Raw genomic sequence first — 21,577 nt, 5'->3', positions numbered from 1 at the left:
GACAGAACAAGACCCTGTTTCAAAAACAAAAAAATAAAGTCAATAAAAAACGAAAACAAATTTAAAACAGTATCTCAGGGTTTAAAGCAATCTGAAGGATCCAGTTTATGTTGAACTCTCAATGCGCTTATGATCTTTCTGCATCCCATGTGATTGAGAAACAGGGTCACGCAGGAAAAAGAAGCTCTGTATGGTAGAGTTTCACTGCTATCTGCTGGGGTTAACTGCTCACAGGAATTGCTACACTCTTTGGTACATGGCAAAAGCCACAAAACGAAAATAGGAAAAAAGAGGAGTGAAAATGAGTAATGATTAAGGTGCTGCTATGTCCTACTTGGCTTATTGTTTTGAGCTTGACTAACCCTAAAATCAAATCTTTAAATAGATTTTATTATTCACATTAGATAAGTGGGAAAGAAAAAACAATGACACAAGACGATATAACTTGTGCAGGATCAAAAAACTATTAAGCAGCAAAGTGTGATTAACACCCTAGTCTTTCTGGATCTGACTCCAAGCCCCAAATTTCCTCCTGTCTTCCATGCCCAGTGTTTCAGGTGCTCTATATTGATGGCACCTGACCAAGCCACATGACTCTTACCTTGGACTTCATTTTCATTTACCTCCCTACTAAGGGATAGACTCAAATCATGCTAAAATCTATAAACTCTTAGTCTTACACTCTGGAAATGTCATTTCTTATGTGACAATTCGCAGTGACATTTTTGAAGTGCACTCTCCCTGGGGCATATACATTACACATAATACAAAGACAGATGAACATTGAAATAAAGTTAAAATAAAAATGACTTATTAGGTAAAATAAATACACTTACTGTTATCCATCTTAAATCTGGTGCTGAGTTCATGGCCAAACCATCCCACTAATCTAAAATATAAATAAAAACATTAGGTTTTTGGGGGTTTTTTTGGATGGAGTCTTGCTCTGCTGCCTAGGCTGGAGTGCAGTGGCGTGATCTCAGCTCACTGCAACCTCTGCCTCTTGGGTTCAAGCAATTCTTGTGCCTTAGCCTCTCAAGTAGCTGAGACTACAGGCATGCACCACCATGCCCAGCTAGTTTTTGTCTTTTTAGTAGAGATAGGGTTTTACCATGTTGGCCAGGCTGGTCTTGAACTCCTGAGCTCAAGTGATTCATCAGCCTTGGCCTCCCAAAGTGCTGGGATTACAGGTATGAGCCACTGTCACTGGACATAATATTTTGATCTATAAAAATAAACACTACTAATTTAGAAACCTGGGGCCTGCATTATAAAGCCATTTGTAATATAAGTCATCAAATACTTCAGCCGATAAAATACTATATGGTATCATATGGTAATTAATATTTATAATTTAAAGAATGAGGATAAAAATCTATCCATCTCTATTATTATTTTATTTTTGTGTGAAATATCAACTTAAGAGTTATAGTTAATGACTGTTTTTTATTTAAAATAAAATGAACAAAAATATTAAGCAGTTTTTATTTTAAAATTAAGCTAAAAGCTCAAAAAGGTCAAACAATACAATATTTTCACAACAGAATCTCTAAAGAGAAATGTACCCAAAAAAACCCATATAATTGTTGAAAGTTTCAAAAACTTTTAAAAGAAATTGGTTGCTTTCATATTGTTTTTGTTTTGTTTTGTTTTGTTTGAGACAGAGTTTTGCTCTTGTTGCCCAGGCTGGAGTACAATGGAGCGATCTTGGCTCACCACAACCTCCGCCTTCTAGGTTCAAGTAATTCTCCTGCTTCAGCCTCTCAAGTAGCTGGGGTTGCAGGCATGTGCCACCACACCTGGCTAACTTTTTTGTATGTTTAGTAGAGATGGGGTTTCACCATGCTGGTCAGGCTGGTCTTAAACTCCCGACCTCAGGTGATCGGCCCGCCTCAGCCTCCCAAAGTGCTGGGATTACAGGCCTGAGCCACCACGCCCGGCCTCATATTGTTAATAAGAATGTCGGCCGGGCACTGTGTCTCACACCTGTAATCCCAGCACTTTGGGAGGCCAAGGCGGGTGGATCATGAGGTCAGACGTTCGAGACCAGCCTGACCAGCACGGTGAAACCCCGTCTCTACTAAAAATACAAAAATTAGACAGGAGTGGTGGCACACACCTGTAGTCCCAGCTACCAGGAGGCTGAGGCAGGAGAATCGCTTGAACCCAGAGGGGGAGGTTGCAGTGAGCCAAGATGGAGCCACTGCACTCCAACCTGGGTGACAGAGTGAGACTCCGTCTCAAAAAAAAGAAAAAAAAAAAAAAGGAATGTAAAATAAGCCAGACATAAAATACAAAATATATGGGGAAAATCATATGCGTGTGTGTATATATGAGAAAAAGACTACAAAACAATTTAGAGAAAAATATAAAAACTTTAGAAAGAGAAATATCATGTTGCTTCTAATCAATTATCCCTAAATATTTTAGTTTTAGTGATGTCAAAATAAAAATTCCAAGGCACTATTTTTTGGGACATGACAAAATGTTTTAAAATTTATACAGAATAGAAAAGTATAGAGAGGAATATGCTATATTATCTTGTAATAGTATCCTATATGCTTTATATGATAATACAGCATATTATAAAGTGCAGTACATAAATGAGACTAATTCTAGTAAAGAAACATCAGTGAGACAAATGAGATATGACGGTAAATACAGAAACAGTCCTCAGATAATGTCACAATTATCACCTCTTAATTATGACATTTCCAAAATGCAAAAACGAAAAAATTATATTTACATACTCATGATTTTCAAAACAGAAATTTCTAAGTATAAAACAGAAGAAAATTCAAAGGAACATACCAACAGATTTATAAACATTTAAAATTCTGTATTAAAAAGACAGACAAAATTGCAAGGCAAACCAGAGATGGTGAAGAGAAGTGATATTTGTCCCATATGAAAGAGTTTTCACTAAGAGTTTTTACATAGAAAAGGGACAATGTACCAAGAGCAACCCAGCTACAGAGCAGGGACGGGCAGTTTATAAAGGAGAAATGTCTATGCCCCATGAATTCAGGAGAAGCAAACAAAACAAACAAAAGCACCTCAATCTCACTAATGTTTCACACTATAATGTAACGATGAGACCATATTTTATATATCAAATATACAAAATGATTTAAAATTATGCATATTTTCATTAAAGATTCAAAGAAAAGGAAATCAGCCACTGTTGAATAATGATAATAAATAAGTAATAAAATCTTTCTAAAGGACACTTTAAGAAGATATATGGGAAATATGCATTGCTTTCTGTCCCAGAAATTTTACTCCTTCCAATTTAATTAAATTGGATTACACTATTTGGATTACACTATTTGAAGTACACCAAGATTTGTGTACTAGTGATAGGGAACAGCGGGCACAGAAAATCTAGGCAGAAAAGAGTGGGTCCCCAGGAATTCCCACCCTCGAGCTGAAAAGCCTGAAACCACAGCCCAAAGTGAGAACTTCTATCCCTGCTTTCCCGCTCAAATGTTGCCTTTTCCTAAACCACTCAAGGCCCCACCCCGCCCCATCCTGTGCCTATATTAATCCCAGACTCAGCCAGTAGACAGGATACAGCTGGGCATCGGAGAGAAGTGGCTTGACTTCAGAGGGACAGCTTGGTGGAGTAACTTCGTAACTTCGAGAAGAATCTGGCTGTCACACTGGCTCTTCGCCCTGGCTGGTGGAAGGCAGCCGCCTCATGTGAAAAGTCAGAGGCCCCACTGAGCTATTAACACTTACGCCGACTGCTGACAGCAGAGCTAAAAGAGCACTGTAACGTGCCCTCTGGGGCTCTGAGGGTCGCAGGCACTCCCGGTTGGACTCTGCTGTGGGGCCTGCATGCAGTTCACTCCTGCCGGTTCTAAAGCGTGGGGCCAGTTCCTACACCTGCTCACCTGTGCGCTCCCTCCCACGAGGGGTGGAACGCTGCAGGTCCAAGTGAGTGGAGTTGGGTCCTACCAGCGCCAAGTGGCCAGCCGATTCCAGCACTCATTCATTCCAGCTCCCGTACTCGTTCGTTCGTGCACTCCCTCCCGCCAGGAGTTGAGAGCAGCGAGCGAGCGGGGCTTAGTAAACGAGGCATCCCTGTCAGGAATTCCGCGAAGGGGTCAGGGAAATATCCTGCTTCATTAGAACAATTAACACAATACAATTTTCAGTGTTGAAACCACCTGAATATCTTGTAATGCAGAACTGATAAAAACAAATTACACCATTGCATGTGAAGGGATACTCTGCAGCCATTATAAAAATCCTATTTAAAAGAATATATATACAAAAAGATTAAAATGGAGATCACAATATTTTGAGTGTGATTCTAGTTTTAAAACACTAACATGTATGCATTTATATTTAACTATGGCCAAAATGTTAAATATTTTAATCTATGCTTTATTCCTATCTATGTTTTCCTTAAAACAGATTTTTCTTAAAGAGCACATATTGTTGTTGCATTAAAGAAAGGTTCTAAATTATCATTTTAACTCCTCTTTATTAGTCCAAATTTTAATTTCAAAAATATTTTATGCATTTTGCATATAGTTTTATAAAATTAGCAGAGTCTATGAAAAATGATTAATTTTTAAAAATCCATCACTTAAAAATATCATACAGTTCTCACTAACTTATTAAAATTCATAGTGTACCAGCCCAGGCATACCTTTGAAACCTTATTTCTAATATTTATTCTCTCATTTCAAGTAATTCATTATGAGAACCTTAATGATCCTCTCTCTTTGTCCCCAATGGTTCTTCTGGCTATAATGATGATATTAGGTGGAATCTGCATAGGAGGAACTGAAAAAAATCAGAACAGAGTGGTAAAGGCTCAAGTGATGGAATATCTACCGAAGTTCCAGTTTTTTTAAAAAAAAATTATCTAAAGTAAAGACAAGGTGCCCAATTTGAATTTCAAAAGCTACACCCTTGATACAATTAAGGGTATAGAATACAAGAGAGCAGTGCCATTTTTACAGCGGCGGTTACATTATGTATCCTGCAGAAAAAGGAGGCACATCCGTAGAAAGAACCAACAGGACCCCTAAGGGATGGAAGTAGTGAGCAAATGAAAAATCTGAAGGGCTTACTGTATTCTTTCTCCCCTAGCCTCCTGCTTAGGTACCTCCCCCAAATTGCTAATCCAGGAAAATTCAACACATTCTGTGATGAACAATGAAAAAAGAACTGGGTATAACACTAACACAAAGATTTTCCACAAAAAATGGGAGAAATCTACAAGCAGATGAAAAATATGCACGAGGAAAAGATTGCCTGAAAATGGATGAGAAATGTAATGAAAATGAATACATAAAGAAAACAACAGAAGCTTAATGAAATAATATTCCATGTGTTTGGAAAAAGCCAAGTAAAAATGTAGGAATAGGATTAACATATCTTAACAATAGGAGGGATGAAAATGAGCATGCAGAAATCAGGAAAGAATTAGAAAAGAAAAATAAAACACACAAAAGAAAGGAAAAAAGATTTGAAAAACTGCAAGAAAGGCAGGATACTATGGAAAACCTAGCAAAGGACAAAAGATAGTTGTAAGAAAAAATAAACAAAAAGATATATTTAAAATAGTTTAGAGAGAAAATGACAAATTTAGTAAACAGATAAATAAGTTCCATCATAATCAAAATGAGTTTCCAAAGAAGAAAAGCCTGAGCAGAATTTTTTTAAAGTTGTAATTCAAGACAACTTTAAGGAAATAAAAATGATTTGAACTACATTGAAAAAATGCAACATCCTCTGAGTTAGTTGGGAGGAATTAACTCAGAATGGTCAATTCTGGTTACTGCCTATTAAAATTATTGGATTTTAAGGATAGAGAAAAAATTGAAGTTCCACTCAAAAAAGGTTAAGTCAGAATAAAGAAAGAAATGTCAGATTGGCTTCAAATGCATCAAATGCAACCATTCAATGACACAGACTAATATAGAAACACCTGTATAATACTCAGAGGAAAAAAACATGATACATGAATGCTATGTTTGACTAAGCCAAATTGTATAAGTTTTACTGGTATTGATCAAGCAAGTGTTCAGCTAATATTTTTCCCATGAATTCTTCACTACCTGAAAAAGAACTTAAGTCAGCCAAGAGATGACTGGTGAAACTATAACAAAATGACATATTGTGACTATCGAATGTATTTAATTATAGGACTGAGACTAAACAAATGTGGAGATTAAGGTAACAGTAAATAGGAAATGATATGTGAAAGTGTAAAAATAAACAAATGGGGAGTTAACGTAGTTTTACTCACTATCCATAATTTAAACATGATAGATCAGGTAAAACAAGTATAATCAAATCTAAGAATACAAAGTGAATATCAAGAAAGTTAAAATTATTGACAAAAGTATCCCTCTTATCATTTTTTTGGTCTGAATTCCATTTTGTCATATATAAAGATTGCATCTTGCTTTATTTTCCATTTTCTATTTATACTCTTGCTCATCCTTTTATTCTATTTTTTTCTGAGTTATTTATTTTGAGTCTCTTTGCTTTGTAGTACAATCTGATGACTTTATCTTTCAATATGTGAATTAAACCTATTGATATTTATTACTTTGACAAATATATCTGGTCTTAATTCAATGTCATTTAATGTCATATTTTCTATTCCTAAAGCTTTTTAAAAAAGTCTTTAAACATGAGATGATTTGCTTAATTTTTTTGAGTAATTTACTCATTTTTTATTTAGTACTTATTTTGATATTTAAGGTTTTAATTTAAATTTTTCTTTTCCTTTATTCTATTAGTCCTCTTCCTTGAACAATTATAGATTTAGCAGCTTTCCTCTTCCTTCTACCTAATCTGTTATCACTTGATAGTTTTGTCAATAATTTGAAGAATTCACAGTAAAGATAAAACAGTTATGAATTGCTCTTCATAACACAATGCCACACCAACACTCATAATGCAAACATTACAGAGAGTATAAGGAGAGATAAATATCCTGTGGCAGAAGTTTTCTTAACCTAAGTCCATGACAGATCAAGTGGAAAAATATATCAATTAAGACGGTACATCTAACATAAATGTTTAATGCTGTGACTTGAAATAAAGATTATAGCTTTCAAAAGAAATGCTCATAAAATGTTGACTGTAACTACACAAAATCTTTAATATCTCCAAAAAGTATATATTGCTGACCATAGTATCCGAGTATAATCCAATAAGACTAACAATCAATCAATAAAAAACTCAGAAAATGAAAAGACTCAATTACCTGGCAAGTTTAAAGTAAATTTATCTGAAATTACTTTCAGGATAAAGAGAAATACAAACTGAATTGGTAAAATTTTCTTTATAAGAATGATTTTTAAAAGCTCCAGATCAAGACTTTTGGGAAATTGCCAAAACAGTGCAGAGAGAACAATTCATAGCTTTAAACTGTAGATCAATTTTAAAATTAGAAAGACAGCAAATAAATCAATAATAAGACTAAAAAGTGTTATAAAAATACATGAAACAAATCTAAAATAAAGCAGTGGTACGCAATTAACAAAGAAAAAAGCTGAAATTAATACTTAGAAAACATAAAATGACAGTTACATTGATACATAAGTCAAGTTTGCTGTGGTGAGGGAGAGGAATACCAATTAATCAAGAAAACACAAGAAGGTATAGCTATGAAAAGAAAAACATATGCAGAAGGATATTCACAAAACAGGGAAAAATAAGCACATCATAAGACAGACACTGCTTAAATTGACAAATCTAGATTAAATGAATAATTTTCTGAGAGAATATTACTTATTCATCCTAATCCCAGAAAGGAACAAAAATGTAAACTAATAGATTTTATTAGGAGAAATAGAGAAAAAGCTTAAACATCTAAAACTCACAAAAGAAGGTAATCTCATGGGGAAATTCTATCAATACATTTTAGAAGATAATTCCAATGCTATTTAAACTAGCTCAGTGCATAGAAAACAAAAACCAAATCAAAAAAGAGGTACGGGACATATTATCATTTTTTGTGATGATATTATAATATTAATATTAAACTAGGTTAGGATTGCACACATACAATATTCAGTCTTTAAAATATTAACACAAAAATCATAAAATACTGCAAACAGATTCTAACAGCATATTAAATAATAACACATTATGAACAGTAGGGTTCACATAGAGCAAAAATGGGTCTATACTAGCAAATTTATTAATATACAATTCATTTTATTAATAAAGCTAAAGGAAAAAATAAGATTATCTCCTTAAACCGTGTAAAGACATTTACAATATTCTTATTCTTAAGTTTTAAAAAATCTAAAGAAAACAATAGTAGAAAGATACTTAATGTAATGAAATACAGCAACCTCAGCCTGAAAGTCAAACTGAGATTTAGCAACACTGAAGTAACTTTCATTAATACCAAGATTTGGCAGATATAAAAATAGGAAAGAAGATGTAAATTATTACCACTGTACCTTCAAGTTACACAATTTTTTACTTGATATGAATATTCAGATACTTTTGTATGGTAGTCTGGTGGAAAATTAATATAAGAAATAAATATCTGAAATCTAAAATTGCAACAAACAGATATATTACCAAAAAATGTTCAAGACCTACATTCCTGAACAACAAAAATATTGAACAATATTCAATATCAAGAAAATGTCAATTATCCTTAAATTGATGCACAAATTTAATATGATCTCAGTTGATATAATGTGGATTTTGTCCCTGCCCAAATCTCATATTGAAATGTAATTCCCAATGTTGAAGGTGGGGCCTGGTGGAAGTTGATTGGATCATGAGGATGGATTTCTCATGAATGGTTTAGCACCATCCCTCTTGGTACTGTCCTTGCAATAATAGTGTGTAAGTTCTTGTGATTTCTGGTCGTTTAAAAGTGTGTAGCATCTCATTCCTTGCTCTCTCTTGCTCCTGCCATGTGAGGTGCCTGTCCCCCATTTGCCTCCCGCCATGATTGTAAGTTTCCCGAGACCTCTACAAAAGCCAAGTAGATTCCAGCATAATGCTTCCTGTACAACCGCAGAACCACGAGCCGATTAAATCTCTTTTCTTTGTAAATTACCCAGTATCAGGTATTTCTTTATAGCAATGTGAGAAAGGCCTAATACACCAGTAAAAATAGATTTTTATTTGGGAAGCAGAAAAGCTGATTCTAATGTCATTTGGGAAAACAAATAATATTAAGAAATCTCCAAAAAACAATATATAACTCATTATATTAATAAAGCTAGAGAAACTCAGGATCAATTCTATAGACCAATGAATCAGAAGAGAAAGTCCTATCAAGCAACAATATATTTTTAAAAAATCCTCTGCAGCTCATATTACAAAGGGTTAATCTTTCTAGTAGAAGAGTATATATAGATCAATAAGACCAAAATAAAAATCTAAGAAAAATGGCCAAAGGATATGAATAGACCATTTACAGAAAAGAAAAACAAATAGTTCTTAAAAGTTAAAAAGAAAATCTCTCCAATTACTAATAATATAAATACAAATTAAAACTACATTGCGATACCATTGTTCGCCTCTCAGACTGGCAAAAATACAAAAGTCTGATTATGTACTCTATTGGTGTGACTGTGGGTAAAGGCTAACTCCCATGTATTACTTTGAGAGTATAATGTGATGCGCCTCTGTGAAAATAAATGAGCAATAGCTACCAAAGTTATAAAGACAAACACCATTGACCTATGAAATTCACTTCTGGAAATTTAATCTCTAGAAGCATTTAAATAGCTATGAAGTAAATTATGTATAATTATACTCAGTGCATCTTTTTAGTAATAGTCCAAGATTGAAAGGAACCTACAAATTGTCTGCACAGAAAATCAACAAAGAAATATCAAAGTTAAACTATAGTCTACCAAATGGACCTAACAGACACTTACAGAATATTTCATTCAACTACTTTAGCATACACATTTTTCTCATCAGCACTTACAACATTCTCCAGGATAGACCATATATTAGGCCATAAACAATTCTCAACAACTTTTAAAATGTTGCAATCATATCAAGTATCTTTTCTGATCATAAGGGAATAAAACTAGAAATGAGTTACAGAAGGAACTTTGGAAACTGTACAAATACATGGAAATTAAGCAACATGCTCCTGAACAACCAGTGAGTCGATGAAGAATGTAAGAAGGAAATTTAAAAATTTCTTGAAACAAATGAAAATTGAAACATAACACACCAGAACCTATGGGATACAGCAAAATCAGTACAAGAGGAAAGTTTATGGCAATAAATGCCTACATCAAAAAAGTAGAAAGTAGAAAGATTTCAAATAAAAAACCTAATGATGTACCTTGAGGAACTAGAAAAGCAAGAACAAACCAAACTCAAAATTAGTAGAAGGAAGGACAGAATAAAGATCAGAATAGAAATAAATAAAATTGAGAATAGAACAAATATAAAAGATCAACAAAACGAAATGCTGTGGGTTTTTTTTAAAGATAAACAAAATTGGCAAACCTTTAGCCAGACTAACAAAAAAGAAGACCCAAATAAATAAAAACACAAACTGAAAAGGGAACATTACAACTGATACCACAGAAATACAAAGGATAATTACAGACTACTATGAATAGCTATATGCAACAAATTGAAAAACCTAGAAAAAAATTAATAAATTCCTGGACACACACAATCTACCAGGGTTGAACTATGAAGAAACAGTAAGAAGATTGAAGCAATAATAAAAAGTCTCCCATTAAAGAAAATCCAAAGACGTGATGGATTCACTAATAAATTCTACCAAACACTTAAAGAAGAACTAATACCAATTCTACTCAAACTATTTCAAATATTTAAGAGGAGGGAATAGTTTCAAACTCATTCCATGAGGCCAGCATTACCCTGATACCAATAGCAGACAAGGACATAGCAACAGAAAAAAAAAAAAAAAAAAAAACTACTGGGCAATATCCCTGATGAACACAGTTGCTAAAATCCTTAACAAAATACTAGAAATTCAATTCAAAAAACACATTAAAAAGATTATTCGCCATGATCAAGTGTCATTCATCCCAGGGACGCAAGGATGTTGCATCCAACATCTTGAGCCATCAACATACACAAATCAGTAATGTCATAATCACATGAACACAATCTAGGACAAAAACCCTATGATCATTTCAATACGTGCTGAAAAGGCACTTAATAAAATTCAACATACCTTCATAATAAATATCCTCAACAAATTGGTTATAGAAGCAATACACCCCAATAACATAAAGGCCATAGATGACAAACCCACAGCTTACATCAAATTGAACAGGGAAAAATTGAAAGCCTTTTTTCTAAGATAGGAACAAGACAAGGATGCCCACTTTAACCACTGCTGTTGAACATATTACTGAAAGTACTAGACAGAGCAATCAGGCAAGAGAAATAAATAAAAATCATCCAGACAGGAAAAGAAGAAGTTAAATTATCTCTCTTAACTGATGATATGCTTCTGTATCTAGAACATCCTAAATAATCTGCCAAAAGGGCCCTGAAACTGATAAACAACTTCAATAAAGTTTCAGGCCACAAAATCAATGTAAAAAAATCAGTAGCACTTCTATACATCAATAAAAATCAAGCTGAGAACAAAATCAATAATACAATCCCATTTACAGTAGCTGGAAATAAATAAATAAATAAAATACCTAGGAATACATCTAACCAAGAGGTGAATGATCTTTACAAGGAGAACTACAAAACTCTGCCAAAAGAAATCAGAGATGACACAAATGGAAAAACATTCCTTGCTCATGGAATCAATATTGCTAAAATGGCTATACTGTTCAAAGCAATCTACAGATTCAACACCATTCCTATATCAAGCTACCAACATTATTTTTTCACAGAACTAGAAAAAACTATTCTAAAATATATAGAGAACCAAAAAAGAGCCCAAATAGACAAAGCAATCTTCAGCAGAAATAACAAAGCTGGTGGCATCCCATGACTTGACTTCAAACTATACTCTAAGGCTACAGTAATCAAAATGGCATGATACTGGTACAAAAACAGACACATTGACCAATGGGACAGGACAGAGAATCTAGAAATAAAGCTGCATAACAGCCATCTGATCTTTGACAAAGTAGACAAAACAAGCAATTGGAAAAGGACTCCCTATTCAATAAATGGTGTTGGGATAACTGGCTGTCAATACGCAGAAGAATAAAACTGGACCCTTACCTTTAACCACATAGAAAAATTAAATTGAGATGGATTAAAAGCTTAAATGTAAGACCTAAAACTATAAAAGTCTTAGAAGAAAACCTAGGAAATACCATTCTGGATATCAGCTTTGGCAAAGAATTTATGATTGAGTCCTCAAAAGCAATTGTGACAAAAACAAAAATAGACAAGTGAGAGCTAATTAAACTAAAGAGCTTCTTCACTGCAAAAGAAACTATCAACAGAGTAAACAGACAACCTACAGAATGGGAGAAAATATTTACAAACTATGCATCTGACAAAGTTCTAATATCCAGAATCTATAGGGAACTTAAGCAACTGAACAAGCAAAAAACAACCCCACTAAAATATGGGCAAAAGATATGAACAGATGCTTCTCAAAAGAAGACATACAATTGGTCAACAAACATATGAAAAATGCTCAACATCACTCAGAAAGATGCAAATCAAACCCTCAATGATATACCATCTCACAGCAGTCAGGACGGCTACTATGAAAAGTTTAAAGAAATGGCTGGGCATGGTGGCTCACACCTGTAATCCCAGCACTTTGGGAGGCCAAGGTGGATGGATCACCTGAGGTCAGGAGTTCAAAACCAGCTTGGCCAATATGGCGAAGCCATGTCTTTACTAAAAATACAAAACTAGCCGGGCTTGATGGTGCACGCCTGTAATCCCAGCTACTAAGGAGGCTGAGGCAGGAGAATCGCTTGAATGTAGGAGGCAGAGATTGCAGTGACCTGAGATTGCACCATTGCACTCCACCCTGGGCAACAAGAGTGAAACTCCATCTCAAAAAAAAAAAAAAAAACAAAGAAAAGAAAAGGTCAAAAAACAACCAATGTTGGTGAGCCTGTGGAGAAAAGAGAACAGTTATACGCTGTTGGTGGGAATGTAAATTTTTTCAGCTATGTGGAAAACAGTTTGGATATTTCTCAAAGAATTTACAAATACCATTCAACCCAGCAATCTCATTATTGGGTACATATCCAAAATGAAATAAATTATTTTACCAAAAAGACACATGCACTTGTATGTTCATTGCAGCTACTCACAATAGCACAGACATGGAATCAACCGAGGTGCCCATTAATGGTGGGTTGGATAAAACAAATATGGTACATATACACAATGGAATACTATACAGTCATAATAAGGAATGAAAGCGTGTCCTTTGCAGCAACATGGATGCAACTAGAAGCCATTATCCTAAGCAAATTAATGCAGCAACAGAACACCAAATATCACATGTTCTCACTGATAAGTAGGAGCTAAACATGGACATAAAGATGGGAACGTGGACATAAGGATGGTAACAGCAGACACTGCGGACTACTAAAGCAAGGAAAGAAGGAGGGGATCAAGAATTGAAAAACTACTGGTGCTGTGCACAGTACCTAGGTTATGGGATCAGTAGGACCCCAAACCTCAGCATCACACAATATACCCAGGTAATAAGCCTGCATATGTACCCTCTGAATCTAAAATAAAAGGCGAAGTTATAAAAATAAAAAATAAGAAATTAACTAGAACTAAAGCATAAAGTCATAATTATCAAAAGTTCTAATTTTCTTTTTGTTATGGTTAAAACACAAGTCAGAACCTTTCTCAAATCTAATATAAACAGCAGTTCATATAACTGAACTAAATTTTGACATAATTGTTTGTATGAGATGTCAAGCTAATGATAATGGATTTTTACTTGGAAAATTATTAAGAATTGACTTAGAAGACAGGCATAAAGTACTTGAGACTTTTCTGGTAATGATTTAAAAAATCCATGTCCACTCAGAAAATTCTCACCCTGCATTGTGTACATGAAAGAGAGAATTTTATAATCTTATTAGAGATAACCAAATTGTTTCCTAAATTACGTATTAACGTATTGAAATGTGCATCTGTGTGAAAAACAGAATTTGAAATACAGCTGAATATGAGGTCTTGCCTCAGAGGTGAAGTACATAAATCTTATTCCAAAGGAAATAATCACTGACTGTAAAATTTTACGTGATAGTAATAAACTTGATACTTTATCTGTGCAGACGTCCACTTTCACTTTTCAAAGCCTCAGAGCAAGCTTTATTTTAAGTGTCAACTCGCTAAAATATTTCAACAGAATGAACTTTTAGAGAAAACTATATTCTAGAATTGGTTGTTTAGACTTGTAGCTAAAGGACAGATTTTGAACAGTCTGGAGAAAAAAAGGAAAGGAGATAAGAATATGTTTCAGGTGTGAGGAAATAGACTATTCTTAGGGCAAAGACATGCCTCTGGCATTACTCCAAACTGAACTGGAGCCGCTGAGTTAAATTCAAAGAACCTATCAATGAATTTCACTGTTGAAATTGACATTCTGTCTAAGCCACACTATTCGTTGCTAGGAAAATCTGAGCTTCCAAACTGACATCACTGATTCCAGTGTATCTCAAAATATGAAGTCTCTATTTTAGAGGAAATGTTTTGGGTAGTCTCATTTATACGCTCACAAATCTATGTTTATATTTCACTGATCCTACCAAATGCAAAACTTCATCTCCATAAACAGAACAAAATAAAAGAGGGACAAAAACCCAGGAAGAAAGAAGGAATGTCATTCACATAAACATAAACAAATATCCAAGTTTACATCTAGCATTTAAGGACATTTAAGGACATCCAGATGGTCTTTGTCAGGTCATGAGTCATGACCTGATAATATATTATATCCAGCATTTAAGTACTGATCATATTTCCAGTTGTATGCATTGACACTGTGAATAATTACCACATACTTCTTCACTCTACTTGGCGCCTGAGAATTTTGCATGATGCCCCTGGTCTGTCCATTCCACCTCCAATATGCATATAGGATAGGTAATTTGATTTCCCCACACCCTCTTTTTCCATTCAAATTTTTACTTTTAGTATTGAACTGTTTGATCTTAAAAGAGTTCTGAGGACCTTTTCCATTAAGTTTGCTAAACTTTTAGGCACACACTTAATATTCAGCTTCAGAATTGTTGTCTAATGATTTTTCTAGAAAAGCACTAAATCTGATTAGAAAACTTATCATCCATTGAGAGGCCAAGACAGGAGGATTACTTGAAGCCAGGAGTTTGAGACTGGCCTACAACATAGGAAGATTTGTCTCTTAAAAAACAAAAAATAGCCAGGCATGATGGTACACACCTTTAGTCCCACCTACTTGGGAGACTAAGGCGGAAGAATCACTTGAGTCCAGGAACTCAAGATTACAGTGATCTATGATCATGCCACTGCACTCCAGCCTGGGTGACGGAGCCAGACCCTGTCTCTAAACAAACCCAAAAACAAATAAACACACACCTGATGAGTTTTAAATCTGTCCCTGTTTTTCTATGCTATATTAAATCTCATGTTGTAATTTCCTCTGATTTGAAAACTGTACGGATTCAGAGACAACTACTCATATCCTATTGTTTGGAAAACGTTTGAGGTGATAAAACTTTAAATATATTAAGAATTTTGCTCATCATTTACAAACGGTCTCCCATAACTTTCTTCTTCCCAACAGTGACTCAATACATTTTATAGCTTCAGGATCATTTGTTAAGTGGAGAACACCAAACGGTACATATAGAACCAAAATTCTAATTTTTAGCTTTGAGTTCCAGAACAAACTTCTGAAACTTATAGCAGAGACAATTCTCTTTAAAAGCCAAGACTTTTGATTTGCAATAGACATGTCTGATCTCAAATCATGTGTTACATATAGCCCAGCATAAAGTTTATGCCAGAAACAGCATATACAAAAGAAAACTGAAGAAACAATGGACCTAACCCATTAATTAAACCAAATTTGCTCCTGCTGGGGAAGGAGAAGCCTCAGAAAAGGATGAGATTCATACCTGATTCACGTTCCTAATACTTAGCCAGGTTGTACTCCATACCACTAGATAAATTCCAAGGGATGAGGCTGGGAGGGTTGAGAGGTCAGTGGGAACTCCACATATGTTTGAGAAGATCTGATGATGGAAATGACCTGAGCCATGTTCCCTCAGCCCTAAGGGGCAGTCCAAAGGTTTGTAAATAATTTCTTCATGCCCCAAATTGGTGCCATAGTCTTGGTGTAGGAATGTTAGGAGAATGGACCTGTGTGTGATAGCACCTCCATTTAAAACCCAGGTTCATACTATATCCTCTAAAGATGCAAGAAACTATTTTGAAATTCCTGCTCCTCCAGGGATAGGTATAGAAGTGACTGACAGACCCCAAGTCTCCAATGGAGCTTTGGGATGGTTGGGATAAAAGGCATGAGGCCATTTCAGTTTCATACACATTTGGAGGATGTACTGGTAATGAGAGCAGTTGACCAAAAGGGTACAGGCACATCTCAATGTACTCCAGGAGATGGTGTGGGTCCGAAGCCTCTCCCTTACCTATGCCTGAGTGTTCTGTATATCATCTACCTTTGCAATGTCATTCTGTGGCGGAAAGGAAAAGAACGCTGAACCAACAGAACTTTAACTCCGAATTTACTGAGAAAAACAACAAAAGTCACCTAGAAGTTACAAGACCAAATTTCCTTCAAGAAACAGATGTGGGTTCATGATAGAATTAAATTCAGATAGACAAAAACAAAGAAAATAAAATTATTTGTTCATTTAAATTCAAGACTTGATAGCATTCATATATGCAACTTTTCTTTAAAACTATCAAATTTCTAGAAATTAAAAATAGAGCTACCATAAGACCTAGCAATTCCTCCTCTGGACATATACCCAAAGGAAATGAAATCAGCACCTTGTAAAGATATCTGCACTCTCTTGTTCACTGCAGCATTTTCAAAATTGTGAAGATTTGGAATCAACCTAAATGTCCATCAACAGATGAGTGGAAAAGAAAATATGATGGACACACACACACACACACACACACAGAGAGAGAAACAGAGAGAGACAGAGAGAGAGAGAGAGAAAAATATTATTTAGCCCTAAAAAAGAATAAGGTCTTGCCATTTACCACAATGTGGATGAGCCTGGAGTACCTTATACTAATTAAAATAAGCCAGAGCCAGGTGTGATGGTACACACTTGTAGTCCCAGCTACGTGGGAGGCTGAGGTGGGAGGATCACTTGAGCCTGGGAGTTTAAGGCTGCAGTGTGCTGTGATAGCACCTATGAATAGCCATCACACTCCAGCCTGGACAACATAGTGAGACTTTGTCTTTAAAAAATTAATAACAAAAAAAGAAAGAAAAAAGCCAGACATGGAAAAATTGCCTGATCTCACTTATGTATGAAATCTAAAAAAAATTCAAATACACAGAGATAGAGAACAAAAGAGTGGTTACCAAAGACAGGTGTGAGGGAAGGTCAGAGGACACAAAGTAGCAGATATGCAGGATGAACAAGTCTAGAACTCCAATGTACAGCCTGAGGACTATAGGCAGTACAGTTGTATTATATTTGGGATTCAGGCTAAATGAGTAGATTTTCACTGTTCTTGCTAGAAGAAAAATGAGTAACTGTATCAAGGTGGATATCTTAATCTGCTTCACTATAGCGACCCTTTACTGCTTCTATATATCCCATACAGCATGTTATAGACCTTAAATATACACAGTAAAAAATAAAACAAAAATATGAAAAATATTATGAGAAATGACACATGGGCCTTTGTACTCCATAGTCCCTTCTTTTTTTCTTTGGAGATGGAGTCATGCTCTGTCGCCCAGGCTGGAGTGCAGTGGCATGATCTTGGCTCACTGCAACCTCCACTTCCTGGGTTCAAGCCATTCTCCTGCTTTAGCCTCCCAAGTAGCTGGGATTACAGGCATGCACCACTAGGCCCGGCTAATTTTTTTGTATTTTTAGTAGAGATGGAGCTATGCCATATTGGCCAGGCTGCTCTCGAACTCCTGACCTCACGTGATCCACCCGCCTCGGCCTCCCAAAGTGCTGGGATTATAGGCGTGAGTCATCGTGCCCGGTCCAGAGCCCCTTCTGAAATAGAGCTGCTTTCTTCTGTTCTCCTTTGTCACAGGAAACATTTTATATTTTGGAGAACCTCCAACTTGGGGAGACCCTCCGATATGGGGACAACCAGTGTATTTTCTCTAGCTGAATCAGCAGTGACTTTGGATATTTCCTCCCAGAACCATCAGCATTCTAGACTCTACTTACAGCTTCAGTGATTCGGGTTCTGAAGACTTCCGTGGATTGTCGGAACACAGCATGAACTGAAGCAATGTGTACTTGTCACTTCAGACTGCAGCAAACTTTACCTTGCTTTCCATCCTTTTCTATTCAGACTGGCCTTTGTAAACCAATAATCTATCATTCTCTACCCAGAAATATCACATGTTGGTGCAAAAGTAATTGCGGTTTTTATCATTCCTTTCCATGGCAAAAACCACAATTACTTTTGCACCAACCTAAATAGTTCCAGGTTTTTCCTCTTTGGTAATCATAACAAAAATACTTAGGAAATAATGTACTATTCAAATACACAAGGTTTGTATATTTATACTATTTTATGCTATATATATTTATACTATTGCAAACATACAACTTTGTATACTTCTGCTTTCTCAGGAAATTTATTGACATATAACTGAGCCTTTCTTCGTATTTTTTCATCAAGTTCTCACTCCTATTATAGATGCACACGTGACTTGTTGACAAAGAGGGCCAGACTATTTTCTTTCCGGTTTCTCTAGGTCACTGGAAACTCTTAGAGCAGGGCCTTGTTCTGTTTCTCTTTGCATGTCTAGGTCCTAACATGGAATCTGGTATATGAGAGCTCTACAGGTACTTCTTAAAGTGAAATGTGACTGCCCTAAGCAAACTTTAGACACAACCAGGTAGGTCATTTTCGCTTTCTACCCTTTAAAGCAGTGTTAGACAGTGCCTAGGGCAAGGATTGATCTCTCCATCTGTGACTGCAGTCTCATCGTAGTATTAATCAATTTGCTAGTATCAGACTTGAATCATCTATTACACTTGTCAAATAGCCCACATCTCCACTAGAGGGTAGATCTTTCAGTCCAACATGGAGAAAGCATATCCCTAGAGTCTGGATGACCTACGTATCAGGAAGCCTCGCTCTTAGCTTAAGCTAGGCCAAGATATTTTGTGTTGGTTTTCATTTAGAGAAAACACAGTTTATGTTAGCCTTGAGGTGATTTGACTATGATGCATTGGATCAGATGGCACCTGACCAGTGAAAATGATACTAGTGACCCCTTTGGTAGAGGGGGGTTAGATACTGGTGATGGCAGATTAACTTCCCTCCAGGTGAAACCTAATGAGGTATGATTTCATCACCCTAAGTGCTTAAGTTAGTAGTACCTAATTTAACTAGAATTCAGGAAACATTGTTGATAGTAAAGATAGTATTGTGTGCTCGGGAGGAAAAATGAATATTGCCTTTATTTTTATTTTTGAGACAGAGTCTTGCTCTGTCAGTCAGGCTGGAGTGCAGTGGTGCTATCTTGGCTCACTGCAACCTCCGCCTCCCGGGTTAAAGCGATTCTTCTGCCTCAGCCTCCTGAGTGGTGGTGCACACCACCACACCCAGCTAATTCTTATATTTTTAGTAGAGACGGGTTTTCATCATGTTGGCCAGGCTGGTCTCCAACACCTGACCTCAACTGATCCACTGACCTTGGCCTCCCAAAGTTCTGGGAATATAGGTGTGAGCCACCATTCCAGGCTGCCTTTATTTTTTATTTTCTCTAGCAGCTTCAACACATTTAGAACTATCCATGTTGAGAGCTGACAAGGAAGATTTTACTGGACCTGAGACTTGACTCTCAATCCCGCAACTTTCTACCAGTAGAGAGCTGGGCACAAGTTTATTCATCTATAACTTCATAGGCCTATGGTTAAATAAAGTGTGAAGTTTCTAGCACAGTGCCTGTCAAGGTAAGCTTATTGTAAACATTAGTTAGATTCCCTCCCTACTTGAATATATCTGGTATTCATCTTAAACCTTACAGTTGAAAATTAATGCATGGGGAAGGAAGTGTAGAAGCTTATCAACTAATGAATTTGTTAGATTTTCATGAATTAGTCAAAATGATAGGCATATTAAGAAATCTGTCTTCTGGAAGTTTAAAGTAAATGAAAGTGATGTTTGTTCATGGAAGATCTTAGTCAAGTAATAGGAGAATGTCTTTGATTAGAAGTCAGAAGACTTATTCTCTAGTTCTGCCTCTGCCCAAAACACAATATGTCCAACACAGCATTCGTGTTTTTCTTTATATTTGTTCATCAGCTCAACTCTTTGTTAGGTAGTTTTAGACACCTGAATTGGACACCATTAGGTTATTTCCCTCTTCTCTTTGAGTCTTATGAGTAAGTAATTTTGTTGTTTATTCTTCAAAATGGCCTTGTTATCTACTCCTTCCTTTATATTCCACAGTTAGACCCTAACCTAACCCATATCATCTGGTTTACAGAAAAAAAAAAATCAAATTTCAATAGACAAGCAAAATTAATGACAAAATTTTGAAGTATGAATACCAAAGTCTTGTAAAGAAGTGTTTTTTTGTTTGTTTGTTTGTTTTCAGACAGAGTCTCACTCTGTCACCCAGGCTGGAGTACAGTGGCACAATCTCAACTCACTGAAATCTCTGCCTCCTGGGTGCAAGCAATTGTCTGCCTCAGCCTCCTGAATAGCCGGGATTATGGGTGCCTGCCACCACACCTGGCTTTTATTTTTATTTTTTTTTTGTATTTTTAGTAGAGACGGGGTTTCACCATCTTGGCCAGGCTGGCCTTAAACTCCTGACCTCAGATGATTCCCCCACCTTGGCCTCCCAAAGTGCTGGGATTATAGGCGTGAGACACCGCACCCGGCCGTAAAGAAGTGTTTTTGTATTAAATATCAGAAACAGGATTGGGCAGCTATCTTGAGTTAATTTGAACAGATAACTGAGCTATATTAATGAGTTAAATTGTGTAGAAAAGCAAAATCATCTTAGAAAGTAATTGCTTATTTAATGTACTAATGTTTATCATGATGTATATTCAAAATCCATTCTTTCCGCAAGCATGAATGGCCCTGTGCTGAGTACTGAGGGGAACTTATTATGACTCCCCCGTTAAGGCTGGTAAGATAATGTTTGCATAAAAAGGAGGAAATAAGGAAGGAGTTCTAGCATAAATGAATCAGATCCATTCACATTAGTTTAGAACCATAGGGCCATTGACTATTATTTTATTTTTTATTTTTTGAAAAGAAGAAATGCTAAAATTTACCAAAGAAACTTATTTCTCCTATATTTACATATCAAAGATAATATATGAAATTTTATGCACATAATGCTTTCTGCGGAAACTGATTCAAAATGTACCGCTTGGCATTTTCTTTTTTAAAAATCTGATGCAAACAGTGGCTGTGAGACAGAGCAATG

General features: G+C 35.7%; 1 protein-coding gene across 7 annotated transcripts in view; it reads right to left on the bottom strand.

Annotated features, from left to right (window-relative positions):
- The window catches only part of KYNU (kynureninase), a 152,703-nt gene that overhangs the window by 11,825 nt on the left and 119,301 nt on the right, over positions 1 to 21,577 (bottom strand). For 4 of the 7 annotated variants that reach the window (XM_055261596.2, XM_055261597.2, XM_063631318.1 and 1 more), the window contains one exon: positions 837 to 889. In XM_055261596.2, coding sequence (XP_055117571.1) covers positions 837 to 889 — 53 coding nt within the window. Of the gene's footprint in view, positions 1 to 836; positions 890 to 3,538; positions 4,798 to 21,577 lie in introns of those variants that run through there. The other 3 variants (XR_010118859.1, XM_055261599.2, XM_063631320.1) reach the window with 3 other exon arrangements.

This window comes from Symphalangus syndactylus, chromosome 22 (genome assembly GCF_028878055.3).
Source record: "Symphalangus syndactylus isolate Jambi chromosome 22, NHGRI_mSymSyn1-v2.1_pri, whole genome shotgun sequence".
In the NCBI taxonomy this organism is placed as follows: Eukaryota; Metazoa; Chordata; class Mammalia; order Primates; family Hylobatidae; genus Symphalangus; species Symphalangus syndactylus.
Note: the sequence above shows the minus strand (reverse complement) of the source record. Positions and strands in the feature narration are given on the sequence as shown.